Genomic DNA, 17,597 nt, shown 5'->3' on the forward strand with positions numbered 1-17,597 from the left:
GCACATTTTAAGGTTTCTCTTGTATAAGCATTATACAAGGCAACGGAGCTCTAATGAGATTTCGATATTAAATGTGAACTAAAATTATTTAATGTTTCTTTATCGCGGTTACTGTACACTCAATCTCTCGCATGAACTCTTTGAGGAAAAAAAAAAAAAAGACATTACAACGTTCATCCGAGAAAAGCGTTTTGTTCTGTCATTTGCCAATTTTCATAGATAAGCTTGTTTCAGTGGTTGGGAGAACGCGGATGACAAGACCTGAAGTTTATTCTCAGTATTAATGCTCAGCGATGTTTAGTGTAGTCGCAATTCCTATTATAAGTGCTACGTTACGCAAGATGTTGTAATCTATGCACGCATTACAAATGTTGCAAACAACACGTTTTGAGCACTGTTTCGTTACAATGCATCTGTTCCCGATGCCTGGGGTTGTTTGTAAATTGAACGTTATTGTACTTTGGGAACATTGTTATTCGTTAGAAATTGTGCAGCTCGTTATCACTGATGTAATTTTTTATAGCGTCATTAAGTTTTTTTTATACAAATTAGTTGTCAAAGCTGCGCGCGATGCTTGTTTCATGTCCTGTGTCTTGTCCTATTAGTCCGATAAATGCTAGAACTTTTCCAACGTTGAAGGAGAAAATTAAAAGTAATTAATTAATCGATTAATTAATTAATTAATATAGGCCGTATTCTCTCGAATATGACCATCTTTTTTTTTTGGCTGCCGTGATGGCGCAAGCAGATCCAGGGTATCAAACAGACTTGCAAAATCAGCGTAAAATATATGGTATTACTTACACTGAAGCTAAAATTTTATCTTATACAATGTCATTTATTCTCTCTTCGAGAATTCTGATTGGGCGCAAGATAGCGCGCTCCATCGGAGAGAACTAGAACTCGTGAGAAATGGCATCAAGTGAGGGAGAAGCAGTTACCCCAGCACAGCGGAGCTGCCAGCATTTCATAATTCTTTAGAGTGTAAAAAGACCGGGTCCCGAATTCACAAAAAACTTCTTACGCTAGAATTGTTCGTAAGAAAAAATTTCAGCCAATCCGGATGCAAGAAATATTATTATCTAAGGCGGCCGGCCAATGGCAAAGAGCACTTACGAAAGAAAAGCTTTGTGAATATGGCCCTGGGCCCGTATTCACAAAATTTTCTTACGCTATAGTAAAAGTTCGTAAGAACATGAACAGTCCAATAGCGACAGCAAACATATCATTAGTGAAGGGCCAATCTGAAAACGTTCTTACGTACAAAAACCTTTGAGAATTCGGCTCCAGAACCTGCGCGACAAACTGAACGACGAACTGAACGACAAGGGCAGGGAATCTAGTTGAAACAGTGCTCTTTTGCTGCTCTCGATCGGGTGATCTTGCGATGCTTAAAGAAAGCGCGAGTCACACGCGGGAATCCTCTGTCGAGCAGTGCTCGGCAAACAGAGCGCCGTGTTTGTCCTGTATGCTCGTGGCCCGTACTTTCTTTTAATAAAGTAATGAAAGAGGAGTTCGTACCTTCTGAAACTGCAAGGCACTGGGTTGAGCCGTCGATATCTGCTGCAGGGGTTGAAGGAAAAAAAAAAAAGGCAGAAAGAGAAAGAAAGAGAAAGAGAGAGAGGGGGAACGGTGTTAGGCGGAGCAAGTTTATTCTCGCCCATCAATGCATTCCCATTTTGCCTGTAGCACGCGAATCGTGTACAAACGCTTGGGGATTAAAAGTTGTTTTTTAAAAATTAAGCCACTACGTATCTAACGCCATATCATACCGAAAAAGTTGGCAATTTTTGGCCTCTTTTCAGTAGCAGGATGAAAGACCACGCTGACTTGATTTGCAGCCAGAGAAAAAAAGTTTTTCATCCGTTCCGCGAGCCAAGATAAACAGAGGATATTGCAGTTATTGCTGAATATTACGGACGAGTTGCTTGGTGCAAGTTAACAGTGCTAAAATAACAGTGAAAAGTATACGCACGACATTTTTTTTGTCTTGTTCCTTTAGCGCTGTTAACATGTTCAATCACAGTGTTGTTGAGTTGAAAAAAAAAAAGAAACTTGAATTTGCTGATTCGTGTCATGTGACATCCACTGCACTCCGAACCTCCGAACTTCTTGGCAAGCCAGGACAGTCGTCATGACTCCAGGGAGTCCGCAGCACCAAGGGTGCCACCGGAGCCGCCTAGCACAGCCAACAAATACCGCATAGACTCGTGTAAGGGCCGCAGCCGTGTAAGGGCCGCACCCCCAACTTGGCGGCCCAAAATTATCAGAAAAAAATTCTATAGGAGAAGCAATCGCGTTCGGTGCCTCGATGCCGCACACGCGCATCGGCGAATTTTCGCGCGCTGCGTACTTCCTCGTGCTGTTACTAGATGGCCATAGCTGCGCGTAGGCCTCTGATGCAATGGTACATCCGGGGTGTGCAGTAGTCACCGGTTGCGCCGGCAAAATTTTGACCAAAAGGTTTGGTTCCTTGTAAGGGCCGCACCTCTTAATATTGCGAAAAAAGTGATGATGATGATGATAATAATAATAATAATAATAATAATAATAATAATAATAATAATAATAATAATAATAATAATAATAATAATAATAATAGCTTTATTTCCATCTAAACAATCTTGGGGGAGAGAGAGAAAAAAGCTCACATTGACTTGACTATAGATAGCCCTGCCCTTCCCAGGGAAAAAAGACACATAATTTTGCTCTTTTGGATTTGGCGAACAGTGGTTAGTCTACTTCACAATGGGTATTGAAATAAGAAATAATAGTCAACCAGAAATATAAGCAGTACGACATACAAAAACGAAACACTAGCAACAGTGATCAGCATTAAGCATTTAACAGTAAAGGAGCTGGTATAATTCACAAATTCCGAGCACTCGTTCTGTATTTTAATGAATTCGGTGTTTCCTCCCATATCCCTCACGACTGTGCAGTGGCCAGACCTGTTATCAACTCTATACGATCCGTGCCGTCCGTTCGTAACCACTGCACCAAGCGTGAAATATAGAAACGCGCGCACTTTGAAAAATGCGCCAATAGCCGGCCATTTTCTCTATTACATACAAAGGACGAGGCGCACAGGACGGCCCTACTACGAGGCGTGGTACGCACGAACAGAAGGGCTCACACGCGCTGCGCCATCGCTGATTTCCCGTGGTTCGAAGTTGAGCCACATCGCGCGCTAAAACAACGACTACGGAAAAGTACCGCCATCCTTTGATCAACGCCGCTTCTCTCTCTCTCTCTCTCTCTCTGTATCTCCGATTGGACGATGATAGCGCGCGCTTTCACTTCTTTATAGTTAGTTTTTTTTTCGCCTAAAGCTTCAACGAGGGATTTCTAGGGGCGCCGCCGTCGACTTGCTCTCGCAAGCAAAAAAAGTAAAGAAAAAAAAAACAAAAAAAAAAAACAAGCGTTTTAGGGGAGGAGGTGGCGGAGGAGAGAGTAGATGGCGGTGCTTTTAGACTACGTGATCGCGACTCATGGCCTTCCTAGGCTCCTAGGCTATATTCTTGGGTCATAGCTTGGGCGTTCTCTCACCGACGCTGACCCGCGTCAAGCGCTGACGGGAGCACCGCCCTATATAGCACCGTCATCATCCGATTGGAACGTCGGACTACGCCTGACTTGTGATGACGCAGCATAATCAGCGCCTGGGTTTCGCAGCAGCCGATCTACTCGCACTGATAGCGTCGGTGGCATCAGCAGCAGAAGACGCGGATTTCTTATCCCGACACGCTGCCCGTATGTTGGCGCTTGCAGCTGGATCTACGTAAAGTCCCTATACCTTCGGAAAAGTACCGCCATCCTTTGATCAACGCCGCTTCTCTCTCTCCTGTATGTCCGATTGGACAATGATAGCGCGCGCTTTCACTTCTTTATATTTTTTTCTCGCCTCAGAGCCATGTTGAAAGTCACTCTGCGCAGCCGCAGTCGCCGACGGAGGCCGCGGCGCGCGCCCGTCCTGAAAGCTTCAACGGGGACTTTTTAGGGGCGCCACCGTCGACTTACTTTCGCAAGCCAAAAGTAAAGAAAAAAACAAGCGCTTTAGGAGAGGAGACGGCGGAGGAAAGAGTAGATGGCGGTACTTTTACTATGTAGGGACTTTAGATCTACGCAAGTGAAGTCGGTGACGTGATGGAAGCTGAGCACTAGCCCCGAGCTTTCGGCTCATTAGCAGACTTCTCGGTGCTGAGGTGTATGTACGCTTTCTACGCTTTTTTTTCCAAGCGAAACGAAGCAGGAGATGTCGTACTTTTTCCCTGGGCGTGAAGACGTCACCGCGCTGGACGGGAAACGCATTTTATTCAACACCCGCCGAAGGCGGACAAATCGCTCGTGTGTTTCGTGAACGGTTCGTCATAGCCTACAAGGAACTCTCGAGTCCCCTCCGCCTATTTCCGAGTGACACGGGTTTGCTGGAACGTTTGGTGAAGTGCCTGAGCGACATTACAAGAGACGCACGTGCGAAGCAGTTCTCCGTTTTATATCGCCGAGCTAAACTCGCCTGCAACTACCACCACGTGCCACTGGCATGACGCAGCGATCATTTAGCGACCAGCCAGCGTTATTACAAAGGCCATCTGCTGGAACACTGTTTCGGTAGGAATCGACTCCAGTTGCAACACGGGTTGCGATCAGGCCGACCTTCAACACATACCACGAGACTTCTCTCACTGTTTTCCCCGACCTCCAGAGAAGCACACAGACTGTGTAAAGACTTCACCAGGACCTATAGCGTTGGTGAGTTGGATCATACTTTGCGAGAGTTGATTAAAAACATGGTACTTATCTGATAAGGCTAGTTAGTTACAGCATAGCGGACGGTATTTATGCATTATAAGTGGCTCTGAAATACACCAATAATTTGTAATTAGGAGGTTTGCAAAAGCTCACGTAAACGATATAACAATTTCACATAACCTATAAGAGCTGACTTCACACTGTATGCATGCGCGTTAGATGAATGGTCCGACAAATGCGATTCACATAATTGCGTTCTCTTGTTTTCGGCGAAGAGATAAATGGTATGTAAAGCTTTTTTGGCCGCTTTTTTTTGTTAAAGATAAACAAAAGTGGCTTAAGTAAATATTTGCCTCCTAACAGTCACTAGTTTTGGTAACTGTAAGAAATTCAAATTAAGATTGCTTCATCGGTTGCCTGATGAGAGCATACCCGCATTTCACTGCGCGTTCGAATGAGAAAACCAGGGAAACCAAGCAAAGGCGTGCTTCAATTAGGTGCCTTATCGAAGGCTTCTTTCTCGCTGGAGCGTGCATGCACGGCGTGTTCAGCGTAGGCAGCAGAGAGAATTCGATATTTTCGGAACGCCCGATTGGGTTTCGTAAGCGTAAGTGTACTACGCGACGCGTGTTATGCGCCTTCAGTGAGGCCCGGGCATTGGTGATGCCGCCTGGAATCTTCGCTGCTACGCATGCGCTGTACGTAATGGCGTTATACAACAAGATATTGCGTTTTCGTATAGTCTGCAGTGACCGTTGAGGTGACTTCATAGTTGGACTAAAAGCGAGTGGGTGCATCGACAATACGGTTAGATTAATTCGTCTGCGTACGCCCATCTGCGATCGGCATTTTCTGCACTGCCTGCAGTGTACTGGAGTGCTGCTTAATGTTTTTTTTTTTTTTTTCGTCAAGCGAAGGCTTGAAAATACATACTGCGAGCCCATTTTATGCGAGGGTTGCTAATCTCAGCTTAAGCCACGAAGCTGGCTTGAGCTTAATTATGCTGTCTGTCGGATATTATATATAGAAGCATATATAGTTTATGAAACTGTGCATGTGTATAAGGGCATGATGCCATTTGCGCTGGCGCTGCGTACGAAGCAAGCAACTAATTTGGCACTAAAAGAAAACTAGAAAAAAAAAAACTGGTTTTGTTTGAAGGGATTAACTTAGCTCATGTTTTAAACTGATGAAACTAGCCCAATGAAATTGGGATGGATTGGCAGACTACACATCATGAATAGCTAATAGGTCATTATCATCGCTTAGTCGTTGGTTTTGACAGCGTCTGTTCTGGGCTTATAAACGTTTATCAACGAAGATTACGCTGCGTTTGAAGCCGAGTACGAACTCACCCTGGAACTTTTGCTACATAAGTACGGCCTATGCTAATACGGAGAAATGCTATAGAATCGATGACATCCCGCTGGCATCATCAATGCCGCCATCGCAGGAGCGACATTAAAGAAAAAAGAGAAGGCAGGGTTTGGCCTTCACGTTTCTCCTGCTAATAATCAGCGTCCTTTTCTTTTTTCTGCCCGAAGAAATGTAAGCAGTTTCGCATTCTGTGGACGCGTGTTGTGCTGCAAAACGTCCGTTGACGTCACCAGCGCCATGTGGGTCTTCATCCTGACCTGTCACCAGACTTGCTCAACTGGACTCGTGGACCACATTGCCGCTCTTAAAACTTAATACGAAAGACGTGGCTTTGCAACCAAGTGTAGAAAACTTTTGATGCCCAAAGGGCCAACTTCACGCAAAAAAAAAAACAAGAACAAAAATAAATACTATTCTAAACTGCTTTAGTGGGTCTATTAAATGTAGTTTTGATGCAACAGCATAAAACTAGGACATGCCAGTGGTGTGGCGTCTTGTGTAGTGTGTGCAGTGAGTACAGGCATTGTGCTAGCTTGGTAGAGCGAGCTGTTGGGCGAATTGGCGCGCGTTCATAAAAGAAAAAAAAAAATAAACAGAAAAGAAATAAAGGAAAGAATAAAAAAAAAAAAACGAGAAAGCCGACAGGACGAGCACTCGTCCTGTCGTCTTGTATTCGTCCCTGCTTCGTTCTTTTCCTTTCACGCAGACTACGCTACACGGCGGCACCCGTTTCCGTATGCGTCGTCGTCGCCGTCGCCGTGACGCGCTTACCTAAGAGGTTGTTTCTGTGCGTGAGAACTTTGCTGTAGACGAGCAGGTCCCCCGGGCAGATCTGCATCGGCGGGATCACCACGATCGAGCTTCGCCTTCGCGTCTTCTGCGTGTTCTGGTCGCTGCAAGAGAGAGAGCGAAAACAACAACGATAAGGAACAGCGATTGTACGCGCTTATTTTGGATACCTTGAAAGCATTATCGAGGACGTAGATAACGAACTGCTGAAAAGCTATGTCCTACTCTATGGTACGGTTTAAAAATGATCCACTTCATTTGAAACGTCTGCGATGAATTCGAACAATATGGTTCGCGTAACGGTGCTTTGTTGTTATCGAAGTGGCATTGTTTTAAACTAAAGCGAACAAGACAGAAGTTCACGGGAAGGTATAGGCTTTAAGAGATTAACAGTAGTAGAACCCGCGATGGTCGCTGAAGACAACGCTAAAAAATTAAAATTTAATTCTGGGTTTTTACGTGCCATAACCACGATATGATTATGAGGCATGCCGTAGCGGGGGACTCCGGATTGGTTTTGACCACCTGGGGTTCCTTAAAGTGCATAAAATACACAGTGCATGGGTGGTTTTTGCATTTCGCCCCCATCGAAATGCGGTCGTCGTGGCCGGGATTCGATCCCGCGTCCTCGGGCTCGGCAGTGCGACACCGAAGCCACTACGCCACCACCGCGAGTGAAGACAACCTTTCGACAAAGGGAGTACGGGGCCGCGATTTTGTAGCGAGGCATTATGACTTATTCTACTCTAGTCTTATCATCCACCGCTCACGGCCGGCTGATCCCGTTGATAACGCGAGCGGACCGTCGCTCCGACCACTGACAAAGCGCGATCGATAAGCGAGAAAAGGCATTATGACCGGAAAGGCATCGCTACAAAATACCGGCCCTGGTCTTCGCCAGGCCAGCAAACTGAAACTTTCAAGTGGCGCTATTACTATTTGCCGCGCCGTTATGCGTTTCTTTAGGCGCTCTGCAGCTTGCGTTGACTAGAGGCCCTCACTCTTGATCTAGTGGTTATTTCACTGATAAATGCTGACTACATTATGTTGCGTGCTCTATTGCCCCCAACTATATTGTCATCTAGAGTATAGCATGCCAGGTGAGTGACTAGGCAAATATACCCAGCATCCATTAGAGATTGCCTTTCTCTCACTATAGCGGTTAACAGTTTATAAAGTGATTTAAACCAGCGTCCCTGATAGGTGATCATTAATTTCGTCTCTCTCAAAGTGCGGCCCGAGTAATTTCATAAGCCTTAGAAAGATAGAGCGAGAGAGAGGAGAGAGAGATAGAGGAGAGATAGAGGAGAGATATAGATAAGGAAAGGCAGGGAGGTTAACCAGACGGGCTTCCGGTTTGTTGCCCTGCACGGGGGAGCGGGGATAAGGAAATTAAAAGAAAGAAGGGAGTAGGCGAAGAGAGATACAGTTAGCCCGCACCGTAGTATAGGCGCAGGGTGTCTACAATAAGTGACGGATATGGGAAATTCGGTTAGAGTGGCGCGCGTTACGTGCCGTGCAGCTTCAGTGGAAATGCCAGCGTTACGAAAGCACTGAAAGGATGCGATCATTTATATCCCCGACAGCTAAAGTTTATGGCAAACCAAATCGTGAATGAATGGCGGTATAGCGAGTCGAGAAAAAAAAAAAAATCACCGAACTTGCGTACTTGCGTGCTATCAAAAGGTACCACGGAACCGCTATATGAACAAAGCGCATTGAGGCGCAGTGCAGGCGGCTAATGATAGCCCCGGAAAAAAAAAAAAAGACGCACGACGCGGATGCGAAGAAAATACAAGCTCTACAGCTGATTACGGAATCGGAGCCCACGCTTTCGCTTCCGTTTAAATAGCCGTGCTTCGATACAGCCATTGAAAGCTTAGAAAAACAAACACGCTAACTATGCGCTGACGACACGCCATATATTTCCGGAGACAAAATACTGCTCGAACTTTGCTGACTGACCAGTAAAAATGGTAATAAAAATAACAAAAAGAAAACTTCCGAAAATGCATGCTTGAAAAAATCTCGATGCTCCGTACCGCGCACACGAATGGATAATTACGGTAACAGGGTCACGCACGTGCGCACGATAGTCCATCTTTCATTCGTGTTTTACAGCCTGCCACCGAAAGCAGTCGGTGAGATAAGCGCGTATTTCAAACGCCGGCGAAATAAATGGTTTAGCGTTCGTTAATACAAGCTGACGTGAAGTGAATGGCGCCACCGTGCGGTCGATACGGCGGCGCGGTTGCGATGCTGCCCCGCGCTCGACGCTTTATTTTATTCGGTAAAGTTTTTCAGTACTTTCTCAGCTTTTCTTTTCATCTTCAGAAATTAGGGCTGGAGGGACTCCTTACAAAGCATTTAAAGGAAGTCGGTGTAAAGACTACATAGAGAACGTCTGCAGTGACAGTGGGATTGTGTTTAGCGGTATCAATCAGGCACCCATGAAATCACAAGCTATGGCTCTCATGCGTGTTACTCACTTCGACACCGATCCCTGCGTGGAAATGTCCTCGCTAGAACTTTCGTAGCCATCTGTGAGCATCTGGAAAGCAAATAAGTCATGTTGAAACCAAATTGTTGGAGTATGATAATATGATGACCACCCATCCCACGCCGCGCCCAGACATAAACGTAAGATTGAAAATCCATCCATCCATCCGTCCGTCTGTCCGTCCGTCCGTGTCATTAAACAATCAATCGTGAAAAAATGGGGACCTTGTACAGGGTCCAAGCACGGTGGATACAAAGAAGCATTCAAACACACATGAATAATAAAAACTAAAAGTACATAAATAAATGCAATTCCGTAACGTAATAAAATGGATTCGAAGAGAAGGGTTCCTGTCATTAACAGCAATTGATAATTGGTGACTCATGATTATCCGGGCATGGCTCGTGTACCTTTGGCGGGACGAGCGCCTGCCTCCTGTGTAGAGCCGAGGCCGGCGGCTCGACAAACTCGTCCTGCTCGTCCTCTTCTTCCTCTGGCTTGGACAGCTTCTTGAACACGATGCTGCTCTCCTGCTCCTGCGCGACAGTGATGAGGAAGAACAACGCATTCACTCTCTTATTCGCGATGTCTCAAAGCAACACCCGGTGCTGTGAGAGAGACGTCACATATATTATAAACGGGGACGGGGCGCATGTGGTCCGAATTAACTTGAAGGCCTACTCACGAATATGTTCGAAATTGTCGAAACATTACCACGGGGATCTCGCGAGCGTGAAGGTTAGGGAACAGTTGCAGGGTATTTCAATAGACTGAAGTTGTCCATCAAATGCCGGCAGTGGCGTCATCGAGATTTTTGCGACATCTTGATGCAGAGCAAAATTCGATGACGTCGTGTGGCATTAAAGCTAGATGTGATGACGTTACTCACACTGAAAGAAACAAGTCACTTGCATGCGTTCTTCGTAATTTTCTTTTCCTTTTCTGCATCGGTAGTGTTTGCAGGAAGGGCGCGAGTCTGTGTCTCCCATGACATCACGACGCACACACGGCCTGTGTATACTGAAAGCGAAGATGAATCGTAGAACCGAGTATTATTGCAAATTGTTTAGGGAGCTGTGATGTTCGCCGCTATTTCCGTATTATATTGTAAATAGCGGGTTTGTACCCTCTTTTATAGCTCAACGAAATGACAAAACGAGAGAACTTGTACCTAAGTATACAAGCGTTCTTGCATTTTGCCCCCGTCGGAATGTGGCGGCCGCGCTACTGGGTATCGACCCCGTGACCTCGTGCTCCTAGGATAGGCACATAATGAAGATACAAAAAAGCCTCATGGTCAAGAGAGAGAGAGCCGAGGTTTGCTACCCCACACTAATAGAGAAGGTTAAAATGAATATAATGGTCGTTAAAATTGTAAAGGGGAGAGACCCACGACGGTATCTGTTAGAGCTCGTGTGCTGCTCTTCGACGTTAAACACAATCAACTTCGAATAGTCGCAAGAAATTCGTATTGTTTCTTCCAATAACAAATTTAATTCAAATAGTTTCTTTCAGCAGTCGCGCAAGGACAGCAGTTCCCCACTTCATGTATATTTTATTAGGTGGGCAAGAGACACAGCTTCCTCTTGACCCTTACGAAATGACCAGGCTTCATAGAGAAATGTGCATATATATTAACACCGCGTTTTATAAGTCAGCCGCTCAATACCAGGCTTATTCTTATATCACCGAGCACTCGACTATATGTTGATTGACGAGCATAAACGGAAAAGAAAAGGAAACTTCCGTGCTTTACATTTCGTTTCATCGCGTTATTTCCGCTAGCTCTTCTTGTGTCTTCATGAAATCGCAACGTTCGGTATTTTCTTTTCTTTTTTTTCACATTTCGAGAGTCACACATTTTACTTTCGAAAGCACCTTTACAGCAGGCGCATGTGTCTCGTCTCTCGACGTTGCAGCGGCGCAATAGTAGTAGCTCTGCATTTCATATTCGACGCATATGCACGGTGCCTCCCTCCGGTAACAATAATCCTCGAGCGAGTCGCACGTGGCAGCCGCTTCGCGAGACTCCCACGCGGCCCGATATCACAGCGACTATACGTCGCCGTTTTCACGCATGGTCGACCGTCCGTTTATGCGCAGTTCAGCGCCCAGAATCGGAGCGCCTCTCGGCTCGCTTTGACGGTGCCCTTTTCGAGCCAATTTAAAGGCACGCAGCACAGATAAGGAACGATACGCGGCGCGATAGCAATAAAAAGAAAGAAAGAAGGGAAACTTGATCCGGAAACAAGCTATCCCCGCATAACCCAGTGTCGGAGAGCGCGAGCTACGACGATGCCGGTGCACACGTTGCCATGCATTATACGCCGATTCGGCCGACGCCGCCGCTGTTGGGAGAATGTTTGTGCGACGTTCGGCTCGCAGATCTTGAAGCGGATTTCGTTACGCGTCGCTGCTGCCGGAGAAGACTCGCTCGAGGCGCGCGTCGGTGCTGACGGTCGTGTAGGTCGAAGATCCGCTGCACGGTGCGCACGACGACATGCGTAAACTCTCGGTGAATGCCGCGCAGTATTGTGGGGCACATCCTGCGTGCTTGTCTCAGCGGCTACATAGCCGTACCCGCCGCGCTTTAGCTCAATGGATACGGCGTTGCGCTGCTCAGCTAGCCCGAGGTCGCGGATTCGACCCCGGCCGCGGCGGCCGCATTACGGTGTTGAGGGGGGGGGAATGCAAGGACGCCCATGTGCCGTGCATTTGGGTGCGCGTTGAAGAAACCCATAGGGCCAAAATTCAACAGCAGGCCTTCACTATACGGCCGCGTGTCTCATAATCGGATAGTGGTTTTGGCACGTCTTACCCTGCTACTTAGTAAGCGGTCGAGGGTTCGTTTCCCTACCATGGCTATCGCGAAAAAGTCCCCTGCACTGGAAGACATACATGTATGTCTAATGATTGCAGGTGATCAAAGTTCTCGCGGAGCCCTGAGCGATGGCATTCGCATTGTCAATATAGATAACGAAGTAAGCGAACGATTCAGCATACACTACGTGATATTTCATGGACGTATTTAATCCGTTTCTTTCCCCATTTTTTTTCTAATAAAGCTTTAGTTGAATTTCCAGCGAAGTGTCGTGCTCTTTTTTTTTTTTTGGGGGGGGGGGGGGGAGTCTGTGCACGTGTGTTCGTGCGTTGGCTATTTACGATGCAACCGTACGAACTCGCAAAGCTTACTATTCGACGATTTATTGTCCAGGTGTAGCTCTTAGGCATCGAAATCTAATCTTACCTACTATATGACTGTGCAATTTGAGTGAGCTGGCAAAAAGGTCGGATTCATGAAGTCGTCAGCACGTAGGAACGACTTGCGGTTGGCCCGGTGTCCATGCGCTGGTCAGTCGAGATCGCCTATACCCGTAACAACTATAAACGCGCCCTATAAAGTCATGCAGTATACGTGCGGACAAGGTCGCGAATCGGACACCACATCTTCCAGGATGCTGCACAGCAGTACAGGGCCGGAGCTCACGTGTCGCTGCTCAGTGCCGAACGGGATCGTAAACATGTTTTGCGGACACGCGAGAACTGCGTGTCGATACGGCATTGTGATCGCGTAATCCTCTATATATGCGTCGCCGTCTCGTCCATCTTCTGAACCGAAGGCGGATGCCGATCGCACATGTCCGGGTCCGTACTCAATGAGACGTGCAAATAGCCAATCTGGGCGCCCGGAGAAACGCGTTTATTGACTTTTTTTTTTTTTTTTTCGTGGCGCCGAGATGACAAAGCAAGCAGGCAAGATATATAATACGCAAACCACACCGCGCGGGAACATATGTAATCCTCGGAGAATAATCATAGCAGCTAACGTGAATCGCTCTATTGTGCAGCTTTATCGTTTGCCGAGGAAAACAAGCACTCTTCTCGCTGATTGTCGTGCAAACGTAATCTGCGCCTAACGTGGATGCGTGAGCTTGTGTGCACGTGGGTGTCTCTGCTGGAGAGACGAATGCCGGCTGGGGCTGACGTCGGGACTGCGTAATAAGCGTGACCTTACCGCAAGCCACGGGGCTGTCCATTTTGCATTTGGGGCGTACTCGTAATGGCACGTACACACTAGCGGCAAAACGCGCGCCGCGAAAGCAGCCGCGAAACGGCGTTTTTCTTGCCGCGGCATGGATCGCTCCTGGACCGATATTTTGCGGTTTGCCGCGTGCCGCGGATGAAGGAGACCAATGAGAGCGGCCCGCTTCCGTGACGTGCGCGCGGGAAACTGGTGCCATGCGGACCCGCCCGACCGCTTGTTTCTAGTTTCGCACTATCATCTGCACGCGTCAGCTCCCGGATAGTTCGAGAAGGGGAGAGGAGTCTAGTCTGTCACGCGATTGCCGCAGCGGCGCGCCGCCGGTTGGTGTGGCCGCCCTGCCGCTGCTGCGTTTTGCCGCCGGCGGAGCGCCGCGCGCGTTTTGCCGCTAGTGTGTACGTGCCATAAACGTCCTCGCCTATTACGCCGTGTGTTTGGTTCGCGAGGACGAGTGGCTGCCCCTTGACACAAAAGCATGGCGTGTGTTCCTCTTGCACCCGTAGCACCTTAGAGAGGGCCACTCAGCTTCAGTTCTTGCGTATTTTCTGGCTTACCAAGTCTGTCCTCACAGTAAGAGCACTAGCTGCGCTATAGTGGAAGTGTAATTTGCTAATCTCAGCTTGACTTAATGTTCGTCTCGATGTCTCTTCAACACTATGGCTTAGACTCGTCCCTGTCTGAGAGGATTACTTCACTCAATTAGTGATCATAGGGAGGATACTCGTAATCGTTAACGACACACCACAAGCTACTTGCACCACGATATTCCACTCCGCAACAACGAATTACCGCGTCGGCAGTTTTTTTTTTCGCTCACGCTATTTTGTTTCTGAGCAGGGCGAAGATAAAGTCGGCGGGTTCACTATTCAGCACTTGCCAGTATTCTTTCGTTTGTCGCTTCGAAACTAACGCTCTGGAATGGAACTATGCCCCTCGAGAGCCATTATACTGTTGTCTTTAAAGAAGTTATTCCAACCCCTCCCCTCCCGTACATTTTAATCAGCTCGCTCTATCTGGAACGGCTGTCAGAGCTGAAGGGGTAACAGCCCACATTCCTATACACAAATGCGCCAGGCAAGCGGTTTCCTCTTTCGATCCGAGTAACAGGCGAGCAACGAAGCCGATTGCGTATCGATTGTCCGAGCAGGCACCCGCACCGCTCTGCCACCATACCCCGCTTACTCACTCGCCCGCGCAAGCAAGCGCTTTCTCGGCATTCTCCAACGACTGCAGCTGGCTGGCTGGCTGCCGTGTATACTCTTTTAGAGGGTAGTACCAGCGTTCGTAACGGAAGCTGCAGTTTCCGGCGGCAATCACGGTTTTGCGTTGAAGAGAGAGAGAGAGAGACAAAGAACTAGCCCTGCGGGTACAGTACACCCTTTTGTATGGTCCAGAAATCTTGCCTGTCGTTAGCGAAAGCAAATAACGAAGCACAACATCAAAGAGAAGTATGACAAAAAAGATCAAAAGAAAAAAAAAAAGAAACAGAGGGAGAACTCGTGCTGATGAGGTGAATGCTGCCACTGCTGTGGCATTGGGTATTCGGCGTTTCGAACGTATCCCCTCACGCCCCTCTTCATTTTTGTACCCGCTTCGGAGAATGGGAAACGTTAGCTCTCAATAGAATCCGACTGGGAGTCCCACGCTGACCAGAGTAGTTTTAGTATGGTATTAGCCGGGAGAGCCGTTTGATTTGTGCGGGAAAGCTTTGCTTTGTTCAAGGCTTCGTATGAAGGAAAGAAGCGTGAGGAGAGAAATAAAATGTTGAAAATAAAACGGTACAGTCTGATAGAGCTTGCCGCCTACAGGTTTAGTCAGCCCACTACCAATGCTTCACACTGCTCATCCACTTCAGGTTGTCATAGCATAGTACGTATGAACCGCACGCTCCATTTGGCTTGTTGGTTCTTGAGAGATCCTAAGGACAAGGACACAAGAAGAAAGCGACAAGGCAGAGCGCTGTGTCGTGTAGCCTTTGTCCTGTGTCCTTGTCCGCAAGGGCTGACTGAGCGTCGTGAACCACACGCTGGGCGAGGCTAAAGGAGCCAGAGAATGGCAGCTCACACAAAGAAGCCAAACGAGAGAGGCCAGGAAAGGCAACGAGCTGGCGCCGCTCCTGTTTGGGACAGCTCCGAACCGACGTCTATACGTCACGTTCTTTTTCCTTCCTACAGCCTTACGTCGCGCAACAGCTGTTAATCAGGGCAAACTAGTTTGCCAAGGGCCCCGCAAAACCCTGCTCTTCAAGCCTGGCAGGTGCTGACGTAAGCGTGCCACGTCAGCGTCGTGGGACGCCGGACAAGCCGAGTTTGCTTTCATTACTCTGATCGCGTTGCAGGATTACTCTCTTGCAGGTGACACCTTCGCGGCAATCATCCTGCGAGGTCTGAAAAATAAGGAAGAGGGACGATCGGCGGAAGGCGAATTTTATTTTCTATTCATCGTGAGGCGGTGAGGCGTTGTTGGCGCTGAACGCCTCATAACTGTAGTGTCGCTTATGCCTTCGGTTTCTTACTATTTTTTTTCCTTTTTTCCCCTCTATATCTCAAGGAATAGCATCGAAAAAATGCGCCTCTTCCTTGTCATCCGCTTGGTGGTAAGAACACCCGCCCTGCACTGCGTCGAGCTAAAACAGTGCAGTACTAAATAGGCTCTAGCTGGCGCCAGTCCATTTGCGAAATGTAATGTGCAATGCAGTTTTTCTTCGCCGCGAGGTGGTGGTATTAGTAGGGAGTGTATCATACGCGACTGTATCAACAAACAGTGGCCTTGTAGATCGGGCTGCGCGAATGTTGTTTCGGACAGAGCGATTAAATTATAATGCTATATAGATTGTTCAGCTAGTGACAAGATATATATAGCGGTAGTTTCAAACATGATGAAACTCAAAGTAGAAAATTTATGTGTAGTGTAATAGTGTAAGATGGATTCGTCATGGCAGTTAAGTTGCCATAGAGACAACGATCTTTTTGGTGTCCTTTGTCTAAATTACCTTCTTTTCTTTTTACAGATGCTTATATCAGTGAAGTGTTTTGAAGTTCGCAACTAAGTTCACTACGGTATTTCAAGCGCGTTGGTAAGCAACGAGCACGTAGTGTATCGTATGTGCATCGTTAAATCTGGGCATTGTTCGGAAAGTAACGCTCGTTTGGAAAAAGCTACGCTTGATATTGTAAACGAGTTCGTTTTCAACAAAGCTCTGACAACATTTAGTAATAGGACTCGCACGGAAATCTGAACGAACCAATGCCATGTAACTCATTTGTAACGCCCCGAATCATTAAGTGGAGGTCAAATAGGAAGCAATAAGTGTGATCGAAGCCAGAGACCCAACTAAGCACATCGGTGCACCACCCGTACTTTCCATTCATGCAACGTGAAGACAAGAACCTTTCTCCCTCTGTATTCAGTCGCCATAGTGGCGGCTCTTGCACTCACTGTGAGGTGAGGTTTTCGTCTGCCGTAAAACAACATTGCCGTAAAAGTCTTCACGAATCAGGCAATGGTGTGCTTTCTGTGAGCAGCGGGAGTGAGTGAAAAACAGTGATCGTTGACAGATGCCTATTGGCGTTTGCACGGACTGACATTTTTTTTTCATATCTTCGTTTCTTTTCTCTTTATCTCTTCTACCATAAGGCTATGCCCCACTAATGCATCTAGAGTTCTCGCCCAGCCCTCACAACAGTAATATCGAAACAACAAAATAGCCGACGAAGTTCTGCGCTTCCGTTTTTCTCGCAACAGTCACCGACTCGGGACGTTTCACGGTTTCCTCAGCATTGCGCGGTTTTAGCGAGACCGTGTCGGGGTCCAGTTCGTAACTGGATCACGTCTTTGGCAGTGATGAACGAGACGCGTGTCGGCACAGCGAATATACGCGGAAGGCAGTGCAACCACTCAGCAACTGGAAAGAAAGTTGGGAAACGGTCTGCAGAAGCGAACACGCACAAGCGCGCTAACAGAAGCCGAGCACTGCAGGATCATCCGTGTCACCAACGGTCAAAGAGGAACACCCCACGAGAGGTCGCCCGTGACGTTTTTGGCAGCACCACGCTGCGGTATGACGGGGCGGTGTCCGTGGTTGGCTTTACGCCGCCGCGGGGTTCGTTATACGCGATCGATGCCAAACTCAATTGC

At 47.5% G+C, this 17,597-nt stretch overlaps 1 protein-coding gene across 7 annotated transcripts in view; it reads right to left on the reverse strand.

Moving 5' to 3' along the window:
* Nucleotides 1–17,597, reverse strand: part of LOC119460949 (pleckstrin homology domain-containing family G member 7) — a 328,218-nt gene that overhangs the window by 27,337 nt on the left and 283,284 nt on the right. For 6 of the 7 annotated variants that reach the window (XM_037722096.2, XM_049672817.1, XM_049672812.1 and 3 more), the window contains 4 exons: nucleotides 9,829–9,954; nucleotides 9,408–9,469; nucleotides 6,901–7,022; nucleotides 1,522–1,563 (listed from right to left, as the gene is read on the reverse strand). In XM_037722096.2, the coding sequence (XP_037578024.2) occupies nucleotides 1,522–1,563; nucleotides 6,901–7,022; nucleotides 9,408–9,469; nucleotides 9,829–9,954 (352 nt within the window). The remainder of the gene's footprint in view (nucleotides 1–1,521; nucleotides 1,564–6,900; nucleotides 7,023–9,407; nucleotides 9,470–9,828; nucleotides 9,955–17,597) is intronic. The other variant, XM_049672814.1, reaches the window with a different exon arrangement.

The sequence above is a fragment of the Dermacentor silvarum genome, chromosome 8, assembly GCF_013339745.2.
Source record: "Dermacentor silvarum isolate Dsil-2018 chromosome 8, BIME_Dsil_1.4, whole genome shotgun sequence".
NCBI lineage: Eukaryota > Metazoa > Arthropoda > Arachnida > Ixodida > Ixodidae > Dermacentor > Dermacentor silvarum.